Source organism: Plodia interpunctella, chromosome 15 (genome assembly GCF_027563975.2).
Source record: "Plodia interpunctella isolate USDA-ARS_2022_Savannah chromosome 15, ilPloInte3.2, whole genome shotgun sequence".
Taxonomy (NCBI): domain Eukaryota; kingdom Metazoa; phylum Arthropoda; class Insecta; order Lepidoptera; family Pyralidae; genus Plodia; species Plodia interpunctella.
In genome coordinates this window covers 8052850-8069052 of record NC_071308.1, presented here as the reverse complement: position 1 = coordinate 8069052, position 16203 = coordinate 8052850, and the positions used below count along the sequence as shown (strand labels likewise).

Below are 16203 nucleotides of genomic sequence, written 5' to 3'. Positions count from 1 at the left end.
GAAGATTGATCAGGCAGGCGGATAGTCTCGAATCAATACCAAACATTACAAATTTAAAGGCTTAGTTTTTACGTCTTGGGTTTCAGACGTTACAGCCCTGAATGCAACCGGGAATATGAGAAGATGAAAGAGGGACTTGAGTAACTTTTATAATGTAAGCTAAAATGTACAATCTCGTGCTCCTTCGTGATACGTCTCAATCATTAAAACTACCAGCCAGTCTAATGCCCACATGGCGAGACGTTGCACATCATAAAAAAAAGATCAACATGTGATCAAATTACCAAAAACGCAGAATATTTTATTAATTTGTCGGGGTTCGTCTGACTTTATTGACCTAAAAAACATCATTTAAATTCGAAATTGGCTTAAACCTAAAAACAGGTTGTTATAAACAGCAATTTTCTCGTCTCGTGGTTTGGTGAATACGTATTTTGTTACAAACACGTGAGGATGTGTGGTTATATTGTATTGTTTGTATTATGTGCTGGTAAATCTTTATTTTTATTATAATTTTTCTTTTCTATCAGCTGCTGATTCTTCATTATTGTTTATCGTATCGTTAATTCCCTGAAAATTTTAAGAATCACAATCTATTTATTACAGCGGCAGGTAATGAAGTATTTTCAAGGGAAATCACTAGATCTAAAACAGTAAGTACTCTTATTTATTTGGTTTACATATTACAAAAACATACAGGTTAAATTATTAAATATATAGGAACAAATCACACAGACTGAGTTAGCCCCAAAGTAAGTTCGAAACTTGTGTTATGGGATACTAACTCAACGATACTATATTCTATGACATATACATATATAGATAAACATCCAAGACCCAGGTTAATCCGAAAAAGATAATTTCCCATGTTGACCTGACCGGGGATCGAACCCGGGACTTCCAGTGTAGCAGTTCTGCTTGATGACCATTAGGCCAAGGAGGTCGTCAACGGGTACAAATTTTACAATCATTGTTTTATATTCTTATATTATTTGCTAAAACCATTTTTTTTAAACTTTTTTGTTGATCTATGGCTGAAATGGAATATATTGTTTTGAGGTATTTACTCTGATCTTTGAATGGTATGTGAAAAGTGTGCACCATTTTTTTGTTTCAACTTTGATTAACCCTTGGACCTTGGTATGAAGTTTGACTACGAAAACCTGATTTCACTTTAGTAAAAATACAGTGCCACATTTTTATTTAAATTATGTATCATATTATGTAGACGAAGCATGTATATATGTAAATATTATTTATTTTATGATCGGATCATAAAATTATACAGAATCTAAAATTCAAAATTATAAGATTCTATTACGTTGTTTCATGATTCATTTATGTATTGTTTCGCATACACGAAATATCTATCGAAATAATAATTTTAAATATATATTATTTGTCATGTTTAGAGTCAGTAACCGTAGCATTTTAACAATGTTTAGCTGTGGACGAAAAATCTAACTAATTATCTAATTTATACACTTCTTTATATTCTAGCACAACTTGAACTTCGAAGATGGCTGGGACTGGGCATGGGGTTATTTTGATTTTGAAGATATAAATCCTGAAATTAGAGTAAGAATTTTAAAATTATTATCTCAAAATTCTCAAGCGCTAAACTCAACATTTAATTATACGTACCTTCTATTTTTACAGAGTAACTTGACTGCTGCTAATTCACTGAGTGTTGTCGCAGTACCAGAAATAAAATATACTTTTGGATCAGAAATAAATCAATTCGATTCAAATATTTTCACAAATACGGAAACACGTATAATTGATCCAGATACTACTTCATCTACAACAACTCATACAATAGTCACATCAACTACATCTGAAACTACAACCACATTTACATCTAAAATATCTGTTCCATCAACTTCACCCTCATTAGAATTAAAAATTATAAATCCTTCAAATACATCAAAAACAGAAGCAACTACTATTGTCGCAGTACCAGAAATCAAATATACTTTTGGACCAGAAATGAATCAATCCGATTCGAATATTATCACAAATACGGAAACGCGTATAATTGATCCAGTTACTACTACACCTACAAGAATTCCAACGAACCCACAAAAAGTACTAGAAAATAAAACTATAGATCCACCGTTTACACCAATAGTCACAACAACTACAATTGAAACTACAACCTCATTTATACCTAAAATATCTGTTCCTTCAACTTCACCCTCATTAGAACTTAAAATGGTTAATCCTTCAAATACATCAAAAACAGAAGCAACTAGTACTCAAGTTCCTATTACAATAATGACTACTAGTGATATTTCTATTACAACCAAAGAACCAATTCTAACTAAAACTGGAAGTGACACTTTAGGTGAAATAAGATTGGTAAATTCTACTGAAGACCCTAAAACAGAAACCACTACCGAACCAAAACCAACAGAGTCTACCACTAAAACACCTAATGCCTGTGATCCATTGCCAGGGAAACCTGATTTTAGTGCACCTGGACGGAGAATCAACGAAGAACGTAAGATTGACATTGGATTTATTTTATATTTTTATTTAATATTTTCGAAAAAATAATAAATCATTAATTCTTTTCAACTCATTACTTGTTTCAGAATGTATGGGTTACGTTTGGGAACTCAAAAATAGGATAAAACAGCGCAAATGGGATCGTCTGTGTAAGTTGTGTTTTGTGAAATATTTTTGACCGGGTCAGAAGGATTTATTGTCGCAAGTAATTATTATCACACACAATTAATTATATTATGGCAGGTACCAGACAATTGTTTGTCAATCATGCAGTCGGAGGCCGAAAGACGGAAATTGGGGAATTTCCACATATGGTAAGTAAAATGGAAAAAGAACATAATGTACAATCAGTTTCATTTAATATCATATATAAAATAATACTATGGAGATAGATAAAGTTGGCGTAAATGAAGAGAGGCTAGTTCAGCAGTTGAAAGAAAAGGGCTGAGAAGGTGATGATAATAAAATATCAAAACAAATATTAAAAATGGAAAGCATGAGTAAATTTAAAACACTGGTAACTGAAGTTTTTCAATCTAGGCTGCAATAGGTTGGAAGGCAGCAGTAGGCACCTGGGTGTTCAAATGCGGCAGCTCTCTCATCAGTGCCAATTTCGTGCTGACCGCTGCTCACTGTGCGAAAGCTTCTGATAAGGACTCTTCGATAGCTGATCCTGTTCCGAAGATCGTGAGACTTGGTGACAAGAACATAATCGATAGAACTGTAAGATGTTTCTTAAGCATACTCAAAAAAATATTTTCAAATATGTATTTTATATTATCAAATTTCGATTGCAAGAGCATAATTTTCTAAATGGTAAATAGCCATTGTAAATTTCCATTTCATTTGACTCAAACATTGATAAGACAAAAAAAATATTATTTTTATCTACAAAATTAGTTGACAAGGTGTGCCAAAAAATATTTATTTGTACACATAGTCCGGTCCTTTGAGAAGCTCTCATGGGGAGAATCTCAATATGTAGACAGTAGTGAGTCCCCTTTGGAGGGTTTTGATATTATATGGCTTATTTATTATTTCAGTCAATTTTTACATTCCCAACGGACGCAAACATCAGCAACATTCTAGTACACCCCCAGTACCATGCTCCAACGCAGTACTATGACATAGCTCTGATGGAATTGGAGGAGCCAGTACAGTTCACCAGGTTCATTCAGCCTGCCTGCTTGTGGAACAGCTTCTCTACTGGCGAGCCTGATCATGAAGCCACTCTGACTGGTTGGGGAGTGGTAGAATCTGGTAAATCGTGTATTAAATTTTGATGACAAATTGGTGCAATAAAATTAAATATAGCTTACTAAATAATAATTCAATAACGTTCAAACCGTAGGATCTCGTGACATTTCGCCAGAGTTGATGGCAGCTACAGTCAATGTGTTAGATTCTGACCAATGCGATGTGCTACTTCATGACGCCCGCAACAGAAACTGGAAAGGCTTTCAAGATCATCAACTGTGTGCTGGGAAGCTGGCAGGCGGGGTTGATTCATGTCAGGTGGTCTATATAATTGATCGTTAATTGTGTATATGATAATCCAATGGTATGTGTTTAGTAATACGTTTAGCCCATACGAGCAGCACAGCACACATTGTGTAAAATAGCTTGCAATAACTTGATTGACAGTTGAAAGTTTACATAAACTTTTTCATATACCCAATTTGTAATGCTATAATTTCGATATATAGTAGTCTATGTTATAAATTATAAGCTTATTATTTATAAGATATCTTAGTGATAAAGTATCTGATAGTTTAGATACTTTATCAATAAGCGCTCAAACTTTTTTTTACAACTACTATTTTGGATGGGGCTTAGATGGCTATTGGATCCCTTGAATAAATAATGTCTTTCAGGGGGACTCCGGTGGTCCGCTACAAATGAAGATGTCGCTTCCCAACGAGATCACAGAGAAGGAAGGCAACATGCACTACGTCATAGGAATCATATCCTTCGGAGTAGGGTGCGCGCATCCGAACCTTCCCGGTGTGTACACAAGAGTGTCTTCTTTCATCGACTGGATTGAGGACAATGTCTGGAAGAATGGACACAATCGGACGTATGTGGAGCCTCCTCCGTCTGATATTATTATTGATGACAAAAACTTTCCCAAATTAACTTTACTCAGGGGTTAGGTGCTATACTAATATTTTGTATCGTTGAAAATATTTAGTTGTATTTGTCCAGTATTTACTTGCTACTAAGATTATGAAATATAAAAAAATAAGATATTATGTAACACATTTTATTCCTTTGCCTTATTACAAATCGTTGCTCATCGCTGAAGGTACTCATTATGTGAAATGATAGAGACAGTCTCAGTAACAGTGGATTGATTAGCTTACCTGCACCGTTTCTTGGAAGTTCATAATATTATAAATGAAATACTTTTAGGAAGATTTGTTTTATTACAGTACTAGTTTCAACCTGACTAGTCCAAGATTTAAAATCTGATATTAGTTTCTTCGTAGTAACCCCATGTCCATCTATTCTCGACTTCAAAAGTTTGCTGGAAGAAATCAAAGAAAAAAATCGCTTAAATTATCATACAATTTTATTATTATCATTTTAATGTAATGAAATCATTATTTCTCAGGTGATACAAAGGTAAAAATATTCTTAGCAATTTAAAAAATTGTGTTTGTTACTTCCTTTGCAAATTCATGAGGAAAATACAAACTTGTTGAAAATAAATTAACTGAACGAGTCACCTCAATCACAATAGAATGATGTGGTTTGCCTTATAAGAAATAAAAAGTATGATTATCGTAACTTGTTTACATTAAAATTACTTTACCCGTTTTATTTCTTGCATTTTTTCTCGCAAAAATACATTTATCTGCTACTGCAAATTAAAGGAAAATCAAAAACATTGGATTGAGATTTTGCCGAATGCTTACAACAAAACTACATATATTGTGTTTAAGCTAGCCAGCATGGACTTCAGCTAGTTTATAATGAAATCCCGCGACTTCATTCGCGTGGTAGAATTTTTGGTAAGGAGTCAACATTATTAGAGAGATTAAAAAAATCTTTACACACTATATTGGGGGTATTTCTTGTTTATTATAATTTTGAGTCAAATAATACAAAAAGAAGAATTAATTACTGTCATGAAACGTGAGTGATTATAAAAATCAACTATTTTAATATTCTGACCCGATATCTTAATGGCCAAATCCGAATAACTCTGTAAGCTAAAATTATTTTGTTACTTTAAAAAATAAAACAATATATCTACCGGCACAGAATATAAATATGACAATAAAACTACACATCCTCGCATTTAAATGCAAACTAAAAGTGACTCCGTCCAGTAAAACTTGTTTTATGGTAGGGTCTTCATAAAAATAAAGGCGGGTTTCCACCAGCGTCGTAGATTTTGACTTAACAATACAACTTTTGCCCTTCTCATGATAAGAAATTTAGTTTTTTTATTTGTGAAGTTTTTTTTTTACTTTTCGTTCCATAAAATTGGAACTGTCTTACTACAAAAAGATTTTAAACAATGATGACCAAAATACACGTTATCCTTGAAGTTTTACATGTAAATATAATAAAGCACCAATTGCATCTGATAAAATGTGAAAAGAAAACATAGGTAGATACTTAGGGTGAGTTGCACTGTCAAATTTGACATTGACGTTTAGACAAAATGGCGTTTAACGCATATTTTTGTGCACGAACACGACAAATTTAATGTCTCAAGTTCGTTAACTGGAGACGTTAAATTTGTCGTATGCGCACCGTTGTGCCACCCATCATTAATTTTTCTAGAGTGTGAAATGCAGGTGGCAATTGGCAAAATCACTCTTAACATTGCCTACAAAGTGAACGCTTGCTTACGATAAAGGAAAATAATATAGTGAACTCACAATTTATAAACTTATTAAAGAATAAGCAAAATCGTACGAGTTTAGGCGATTTTGCAACATCTAAAAATCTGAAAGAGAGAGAGAAAGAGGGAAATCTATGCCTCAGCGCAATAATCTTTTACAGCCTAATAATTAACGGGAAACCAGTGAAGCGGGGTCCATTAACAAGAAGAACTACGTTCATTATTATTTTATAGGCGTCATCAATATTGGCCAAATGTCGCCATTTTTTCCAAACCCGTCTGGGCCTGGTTAATTTTACTTTATTACTAATAAAAAATATATTAACAACTATGTCAAAGGGCTTTGGTTGTGTAGTAATTTTGGGACTCTCACTTTACTTAAGTTAGCATTTTGGAGTCAAAAATATTTTATTTAACTCTAAAATGCTAGTAAAAGCAAATAGAAGAGCAGATTCAAACTAGAATCAATACAAGTGTTAAGGTATTACTAAAAATTAACTGTTCCTCTCTATATTTCTGCTATTTATTTTTCCTTTTGTATTAAGTATTTCGACGGCACCAGTAATAATGATTTTATATTTTTTAAATATTAACTTTTAGGGTTAAGTTTATAACGGAGCAAATTTTAATGGAGTTAAAAACTTGGCGAAACAAAAACGTGATACATGTTTTAAACTATTTACTATAAAGTAGGTACATTACATTACAGTAAATAGTTTAAAACATGTATCACATTTTTGTTTCGCCAAGTTTTTAACTCCATTAAAATTTGCTTGCAGCCGCATTTTAAGAATACAGAAACAATTATGTAGCCTCAAAATAATTTATAAACCGCGCAACATAAGAGAAACTTTTTAAAATTATCGTGTAACTTTTCGTTGTAACTTCAGAAAGAGAATTAAGTAGACGGGATTCCTGAAAATATACGTTTAGTTCCGTTTGGAAATTCTTATCTGAAACTAACGTTGAACTGTTTATCTTGCCACTATTTTTGACTCCTGCTAATAATGCTTAAGTTTGTTTTTTTTTTTACAAAAATTGCACAATTTTTTACACAAGCTTTCATTGTTGTCAGAGATATTTTATTTTATTGCATTCAATGCGTGACAAAAAAATATATAAGTACATTCAGTATACCGTCGAGGAGTTCCATTGTCGGGAACCGTTCCTCGGTGGACCGTCAAGTCACGCTTATATAATAATGCATTTTGCCGGCTACACACTATCACCGAACTCGGACAGATATCGATGCGAACCATTAACATCGCTTAGTTAATTATTTACCGGAATAAAAAACCAGCCATGTATACTGAATCCAACTAAGTTCAAATAATCGTTCATTTTACCACAAAGTTTGCGAACGAATAATATAAAAGCATCCATGCGATTCGCGATGTTCGTGTACGCGATGTTGGTTCGCTTTGAGTCAGGAGTTGATTTTAACATGGAATTGCTAACAGACGTGCGAAATTAACAGGAAAACGGGACGAGGGTGGAACCCGTGTCACGCGGGACAGCGATATTGCCTGGCGTGTTTCGAGCATGGCGTGTTGGCGGACCCTGTGGAAAATACTGGACAATCCACAATATACACAATCCAAGTAATCATTTAATATACCTATTAAAGATGAAGTGTTGATGATTAAAATCACCACATATATTTGTAGCCAATTGTACTTGGGTAGTTACTTATATTTTTTGGTACATTATATTTACTGTACAGTCAACAGCATATAAAGTTACCCTCCATGAACCTCTATGGCGCGGTAATAGCGGCGAGTTTGCAGTGAATATGGGTATGATGTGCTGTCGACTGTACATTAAAGAGTTCATTTATTCATATCTTGTCCGAAGGCGCTGTGCAGGTCTGTTGAAATATATTTCCCGATTGGCCACAAAAGTACCTATAGCATAATCGAGATATGAAGAACATGGATGTCGCATTAAACGACGTATAGCCGGGCCTAGGCTGATAGGCAACAATAACATTCCCAAAGAGAGTTGGCGCAAGGCAGGCAGCTGGTTGTAAAATCATAGTAATTCCTCAAAATTTCAAGGTTTCTTTGTTGATTCTTACGCTGGCTTCGGCATCATAGCTCTGGAAACATGCAGGAATGAGACAGAGCAAGAGAATGGAGATATAAAGAATTCGATCAGTAAAGTAGTAAGCTAATTAATAAATAACTTTCTATCAAATCTATCGAGTAAGTACAATATAAATACGTTCGTAACATTCCGTTCCCGTAATTTGTATTTTATCTGGGATCATTTATCACACCCAAGAAAACTTTTCCATATTAATGTTATCTCCCATTTTTCACGGAGCCCTGTGATTGGACAGGGATGTCAGGTGACGTCACAATTCTGACTTTAGTCATTAATTTGCGATGAAAAGGAAATAAGATTGTGAATTGATGGATTGGTACTGGCTGGCTAATAGCCGGCCATGTTGTTCCCTATTCATTCATATCAAAAACATAACATTACTTAATTAGCATCTCTAAGACTTAAAGTTATATAGTAAAATAATTCATTTTACTATATGACTTTAAAATAATTAATCTGAACTGAGGTAATGTCAATTTTATGAATGATTGATTCTGGAAATGAATTCTTCCTTGAATTCATTCATTCATTCCTTCCTTCCTTCAAGAAAACTGACCGATCTTAATGATGAGATCCACACATTACTAACACAACTGAAGACACATTAACATAACATTACTTTTGTATCTTTCTACACGTTTATCACTTAATACTGTTGAATGCTATTTAAACGCGAACCCAAACTGAGTTTTAACTTAAATTCTTGTAAGGCTCGGAACAAAAGGACTTATTTTAGTTTTTAAACAGTTCTCGAAAGTTCCTCGACAGTTTAACTTCTGAGCGCCATGCACCATGTTAAAGGAAACATTTATTTTCCGTAAAGGGTGCTAAGTAATTTCATCTGTTCCCAAGGGAGGTTGACGTTAGGCAGGCGGCCGGTCGTAAAGACACAACCCAAGTTCTTGCGCTGACCCCGGCAATGTGACCTGCTTCGCGTCGTCACAGCCCCGAATGTAATCAGAAACATATCTTCGTGAAAATTATAAATAAATAAATTTATATCAGACGGCGCAGCTAGCGCCTCGGGGCTGCGCTCCCGTTAAAATAAAAAGTACCCTATGTATTATTCCCGGTTATATTCTACACGTGTACCAAATTTCATAACAATTGGAAAAGTAACAAAGATGCACACATACATCCTCAAAAACTTTCGCATTTATAATATTAGTAAGATTGGTATTAGAGCATATAATTTAAAATATTAATGCATAATTTTCTGTAAAGAACAAATACGAATAGGCTATCGAAACTTGTAAATAATTTTTAGATGCATTTTCTGTGAAACATTCCATCTTCCAACATCTACTTGGGGCAAAAATACATTTTTTGTATGTATGTATGTTTGTAACGCGATAACTTTCGAACCGTTGGTCCGATTTTGATGAAATTTAAAAAATACATAGAATATGCCAATTGAATTTTTAATTTCGTGGGGCATCAAAATCGGTTTAGTCGTTTTTAAAATATTCACTTGTAAAAAATTATTGTGTTCGCGAGGTCTTAGTTCGCGGCGAACAACTAGCGTTTACATGTTACACATGTAAACTTACGCTTCCCAATTATAAATTCCTAACTTTCTGATAACTCAAAATTTAATTTAACATCTGACTTTTCAAAACTAACAACAGGTCTAACAAGATACAAGTCAACTGCGGCTTATACAGTCAACAGCACATCAGCCAAATTCAAAGCAAATTCGACCTTATTACCCTCGCTCATTAGTCCAGTAGTATAACAAATTATGCAGTCGACTATACCTAAGTTAGATTAACTTGAATCAGCAGAAGCCCTTGACTTGAATGAGCTCTAAGTGGTGTGCCTCACTCCAAACTCGGAGTAGGAATAATGGCAGGAAATAATTGAATTTTAACCTATTCCCGCGGACTTCTCTGTACTAACTCTCGTCCATTATAACTTAGTCTCCCGATCGTTGGTCCCGCCATACAAAAGACGGAAACTTTCTACGATCACGTTAAATTTATAGGGGTCAAAGTAAGTGGTCGTTATAGGGTCGCTCAAAGGGTCTAAGGGAATAAAATGCACTTAGCAAGACTGTTTTGTTCAGACCTTTCAGACAGAAACAAGATTATGTGGAATGATGGACGTGAGGTTGCCTATCCGATTGGCTCTATAAGTCGATAGCTTTCGCTGTGAATAGACTTTTTATCCATTTCTTTACGAGATAAATTGTATTAGTACGTGAAAACAGACATAGGTACATATTTTCTTTCACTCTTTGTTTGTTCTACAATACAACAACATGGGGCAAAAATAAATTTTTGTATGTATGTATTTTTGCCCCAAGTAGAATGGTAGAAAGAAGTCGTCAAAATGTTTACCTACTTTCATTTCTTACTACACCAGGGCTTCACGGCGTCACAGCCCCAAACATAACGAAACTAATAAGATATAGTTTTACAACGTCGCTATATGATTGCATCTTCTTTCAATGCCATCCTAATTGAAGGTCGGCAATCACCAAAGCGATCTGTATCTTTGAAACGGCTGCTCGGAACAAAGATCGCGTAAATTCTTCTTCGTCCAGGTCTCCTTCTGCCTTTGATCTTGCCTTGTATAATAAGCTGAGGGTCATATTTGTTGTTTCGCATAAGAATCATAATATTTGAAGCCGTCCAAAAACAAAAAGGACCTTACAGCGGCTGGCACTTACACTCTTCATTGCCGTTGTTCGAATACAAAACATCGGCAATAATGGCGTAAGTACCGGGCGCCATAAGGTCCCTTTTGATTTGGACGACCACATTTTATAAGATTGCATAATATGGTGACGAAAATTTTGTCTAAAATACTACTTACCAAAAACTTTTAGCTCTTCATCAGCACAAACAAAGGCGCGCTCTAGAGGTTAAGATCAGACTAGGATAGTCTTTGTGCAACTTACCCACTAGTTGGCTTGCAGAGCTAAATGGGGACTTATCCTGGTAGCATCATAACAAATGTTATGACGCACATTTTACAGCTTGTGTGCGTCTCATATTACGAGTACATTCTCTTTGTTTTAATTTAATTTTTTTGTGTGTAATTTGTTTAATTAATTGTACTTTTTTTCACTAAGCAGGCAAACAGGCATACGGTCCACCTGGATGTTAAAGTCACCACAGCTTCGTCCGCCACAGTCCATGATTACGTTCAATCAATCGGCTTCAGGGTAATAAAAAGCATTGGAGTGAATAAAAAACATACAAACCAGTAACTAGGTTATCGTGGTGAAGCCTCTGTTTTTATTTACCAGCTAGCGCAGCGCTGATCTTGCAGATTTACCTTATGCATTATTTTTATTGTCCTCCTATCACACCGCAACGCAAAATGTTTTGATATATCCCAATTTTCGCAAATTGATAAAGTTTATAGCAACATTGCTAAACGCGGCGCCACCCACACTAGGTAACAGCTGAAAATCAGTGCTGGACATTTTTGTTTAGTGTAACACTAAGTCGTTACTAGTAAAAATATTTTATTCCATTGCGTACGTTGGACGAGACAGAAAATAAGTTTAATTGTTGTAACTGCCATAGCATATTATCACAACAAATGAAATCAAACATAGTAATATTACATAATCTATAATTTTACGAATCGACAATGGAGTTTTAACATATTTTTTTATGACAACATAAGTTTAAACTCCCTATGAAACAATATTGAATAAAAGTAATTTTTCGAGTTCACTCAGCCTAGTTAATTAAAATGTTGATTAACGTATTCTTCGTCGTGTTGATATAAATAAATAAATAAACCATCCTACCGATTGTCGTAAAGAAATTACGCAACAGTGTAACAGTCAGCCAGTTCTGTGAATTGACCCAGAGCAAAATAACTTTCCATCTGACGAACAACAAGCGATCATTCGCGTGTAATATCGGGAGCAACTGTTCATGTTCTAATAGTTACGAACAAATAGTTGCGTTCCTTTATACGTACCTACATTTTTATACTGCTAAGCAAGCAATCATGCTGTATTACATGTAATACTTTTCAGTCTTTTTTTTCGATCAGACTTCATTTACGAAGTCCAAAATACTTAACTCCTAAAATATTATTCTCTGATTAGCCTCGGAATAGTTACTCTTTGTATTGGTCTCGTTCTTTCAATGTCTAATACTGAAAAGAGAGAGAGGGACAAAACAAAAAAAAAACTACTCCAAGCCTAATCAGAGAATTAAACGTTTATTAATAAAGCGGGACGGGTTTGGCGAAATTTGTTTTTTTTTTTTAGTGAACGTGAATGTGCAAGGTCAATAGAGTGTTCATACTTCATTCAAATGTTAGAATTTGTAGATCACATTATCACGTAATAGCGATCAGGATCCATGCTTTAAAATAACTATAAATACATTTAAAGAAATCATGTCTTTTAATTACACTCACACAAAGACTGCCGCTCTGTCATATCTATTATTTATTTATTTATTTATTGAGGAACAACACACAGTTACAAAATGTAATGGTAAAAAGTGAGAATTAAAAAACTAGTTTACATAATTTCGTAACCAACCACGTTATCCACAGTTTGTTTACATTCGTTTTGTTTAAAAAGTTGCAGCTAGTGGGTAAACAGGTAAAATTGTTAGGACAAAGTTATTAGATATTAATAGTTCATCATCAATTCATTTAGGAACTTTGTTCTTGTCAGCGGAGCATTTCCCATCTATTTCTGTCCTCAACCATCGATTTCACCCCCCTATACGACACGAGCTCTGCCTTCTCTTTTATTTCATCTAGGAATGCCCTTCTTGGCTTTCCTTTTCCTCTTCTTGCTTCGATTTTTCCTTCAATCAGATATTTCATTTGTTGTTATTAATATTATTATTTTTTAACTTTTGCTGTTGAAACGATGGGTCCTTGGGGTCCTGAAGCCAGGCTATTTTTAAGAGAAATAACGACGCGCCTCGTGGAGGCAACGGGAGACTCGAGGGCTGGCAGCTTTTTTGCTCAGCGTGTAAGCCTCGCTATACAACGGGGCAACGCTGCCAGTATACTGGGCACGTTGCCTCCCTGTGGCACGTTGGAAGATTATTTTTATTTGTAAAACGGCATTTTTGTTTTGTATTTATGATGCTTTTTGTAAATAAAGTTATTACCAATCATATTATATTTTGTGACATATAATAGTATATTTAAATATGTACTTAGATCTAGATGAACATCCAAAACCAAGGTCGATCTGATTAATAGAATTTATAGTTAGGTAAACTAATTCAACTACCTGAAAAATATTTGCAAAAAAAACTTGAGTATAATACAGGTTGGTGTTGAAAGGAAAAACTAAGCCTACTGTTACCAATATAATATATAGTTATATATAGGTACAAAGCAAAACAAAACCTTACTTACTTACCTTTGTTTATAACAAAAGCAAAACAAAAAGAATTCATTTTAGGGGGAAATAGTGTCAAGGTCAAAATGGAGGAAAGTCGATTCAACATTCCGAATATTTCGCGGCCCAATTTTATTGAAACGGAACGTACGTACCGACGCTTCTATTTGCATTATATCATAGTATTTCTTGCACCATAGTATCATATATTTTCAGTTTATCCGCCAGGATCTGAAGATTCGTGGATTTTTTATTCTTTTTAGAGCGAGATAATGGATTTCTCGAAAGCATGTTTCATTGAAGATTTTAGTCTCCATTCATATTCATGTACTTCATAATAATAAGATTATATAATATTTTATTAAACTTGCAATGTGTGGGTATTTATCTTAGTGTGGAATATTGTGAAATTATGAAGCAAATATCTTTTACCGATTGAGCTGAAATTTGATACTCGCGTTCAGTTTGAATGACAATGCATCCTTACAATTATAAAACGAAGTCCTCTGCCGCCGCTGCTCAAAAACTACTGCAAGGTTTTTCATATGCAGTTTTCACTAATAGAAAGTGAAGTGATTCCTGAAGGAAAGTTTAGGGTTATAATTTATTAAGTTTTACCCGAGCGAAGTCGGGACGTGCGGCTAGTTATTATGATAAGCATAACCTGAAGATGCACCTAGGAACGGCTTCCGACGAGGGAATTCCTCAATGAATTACTGCACAACATGATTTGAAGCCGGGACGGGCCGTTAGAAATATATTTTTTTATATACTAAATCTTATAAATAAATCATAATCTATCTACAAATACTTCATTTGACAGCTATCTTCACCACGTGACTCTAGACAAATGGATATTTCATTCCAAAAATCCACTGAACATTTACAAGTTCGGTCTTGGACATTGAACCGAGTGTCATAGATATAAGATTTAACAGAGGTAGTATAACATGACATGTGGTTCCGCCCTGGAATAGTACCCATATCAAGTACTCCATATCCACTCGTGAATCACCTTTGCAGCTGATAAGCAAGAATTGTATTCTCAAGGAGCGGCTGATTGTAGGGTAGAATCACGGACAAATTTTAAATATTTATTTTTTATCCTGGGCTTCGCAGTTTCGCTGCCATAAAAGTATAAGTTAGAGGAATTAAAATTTTCCAGTCATTGTCTAGAAATTAAAAAGTCCATTCGAAAATACATTCATTTACATTTCATAATGCCCGTTGTTGGCCTAATTATTAAAACGTCCACCTGCAGTCCAATAGAGTTTGAATTTAATTCATTGTGATTAAATAATTTTGACTGAGTCAAATTGGCAATAAATGTTGGTAAAAACCACCACTTGTTACCGGTGAAACTGAACACCGTGAAGACGACAATGAAAAACCACTCTTATGAGATGATTTTTATGAAATAAATGTAAAATATTAGCCTATGTTTGACCACAAATCAATGAATAATTATTCCAAACATAAAAATCGATCCAACGGTTTAAAGTATGACACACAAACGTTCGTTTTTGACTTGATTGTATTTACAGATGCTCCATCTGTCATTTCTGTATCATTGCGTAGTCTTCCCCAGGGAATTATTTCTCAATCGTGCCTTCTCATGAATACGTAAAGGTATTTGTCTCATCAAAAATGAATTTGTATTTTTCGCCTCGCTCACACGGTGTATCGATTTAACGGTTACATTCTTATCTTTTTTTTTCTGTCTTCAAATTAGGTATTTGTTCTGGTTCTGACAACAAGAGTTTTGTTATCTAAAGAATGACTGGATTTTTCATTATTGAAATTATAAGAAATCTAATAAATATATTTAATTCTAACGTTCTGAAATATAAAATCACCCTGCGACGTCTGTCTGTCTACCTGTCTGTCTGTATGAACGCGATAAACTCAAAATCTACCGAACAGATTTACGTACATTTTTACCAATAGTTAGTGTGCTTCCGGAGGAAGCTTTAGGTTCATGTTTTTACTCGAACGAAGCCGCGACGGGCTGCTGAGAGCATGGAATCGTAGGTACTGCGTACAACCGGAGTAGGTACCTACTAATTCCATGGATAACAATGTACGTTTTGTCTCCACCTGTCAATGTCAATATTTTGAAAGTGTCATAGTGACAAGTGTTTATCGAAAAACATACTACTTAAGTCACAATGTGACACAAAATTATTATCATAAACTTGCCTTAACGCTTATTAGTAAGAGCGCTTGAAGTCTCTGACAAAATACTTTACGAGCGCATTCTTAGCTCCAGCTAGCGTGGCAGTCGTTTTATGCTTTGCTCGCTTTATATCAAGAAAATTTGTTTAAGCTTCATTCTGACGTATGCGGTTATCCCCAAATTTTCTGTACAATTCAGCCGGCACAGGACTCGCGT

The 16203-nt window shown here is 34.6% G+C and overlaps 1 protein-coding gene and 1 long non-coding RNA gene across 2 annotated transcripts; one reads left to right on the top strand and one right to left on the bottom strand.

The window, feature by feature from the left end:
* The first annotated feature begins 245 nt into the window (after window positions 1–245).
* On the top strand, window positions 246–4763 carry LOC128675766 (serine proteinase stubble-like). The gene is made up of 10 exons (XM_053755425.2): window positions 246–490; window positions 607–653; window positions 1501–1578; window positions 1660–2503; window positions 2598–2660; window positions 2755–2825; window positions 3052–3234; window positions 3555–3771; window positions 3863–4026; window positions 4386–4763. Exons 1-10 carry the CDS (start codon window positions 454–456, stop codon window positions 4662–4664), a joined length of 1983 nt encoding a protein of 660 aa, XP_053611400.1. The 5' UTR covers window positions 246–453; the 3' UTR covers window positions 4665–4763.
* Window positions 4764–4945: 182 nt separating this feature from the next.
* On the bottom strand, window positions 4946–5896 carry LOC128675769 (uncharacterized). Its single transcript, XR_008405330.1, has 3 exons — window positions 5771–5896; window positions 5327–5374; window positions 4946–5038 (listed from the first exon to the last, which is right to left on the bottom strand). It is a non-coding gene; the product is annotated as an uncharacterized LOC128675769 (long non-coding RNA).
* Between the last annotated feature and the right edge of the window lie 10307 nt (window positions 5897–16203).

What these genes read in the sequence shown, in the direction of transcription:
- LOC128675766 (XM_053755425.2), top strand. Translation starts at nt 454, where the DNA reads ATGTGTGGTTATATTGTATTGTTTGTATTATGTGCTG. An exon ending in TTGGGGAATTTCCACATATG is followed by an intron (nt 2,826 to 3,051) that starts GTAAGTAAAATG and finishes TTTTCAATCTAG; the next exon opens with GCTGCAATAGGTTGGAAGGC. An exon ending in AGAACATAATCGATAGAACT is followed by an intron (nt 3,235 to 3,554) that starts GTAAGATGTTTC and finishes TTATTATTTCAG; the next exon opens with TCAATTTTTACATTCCCAAC.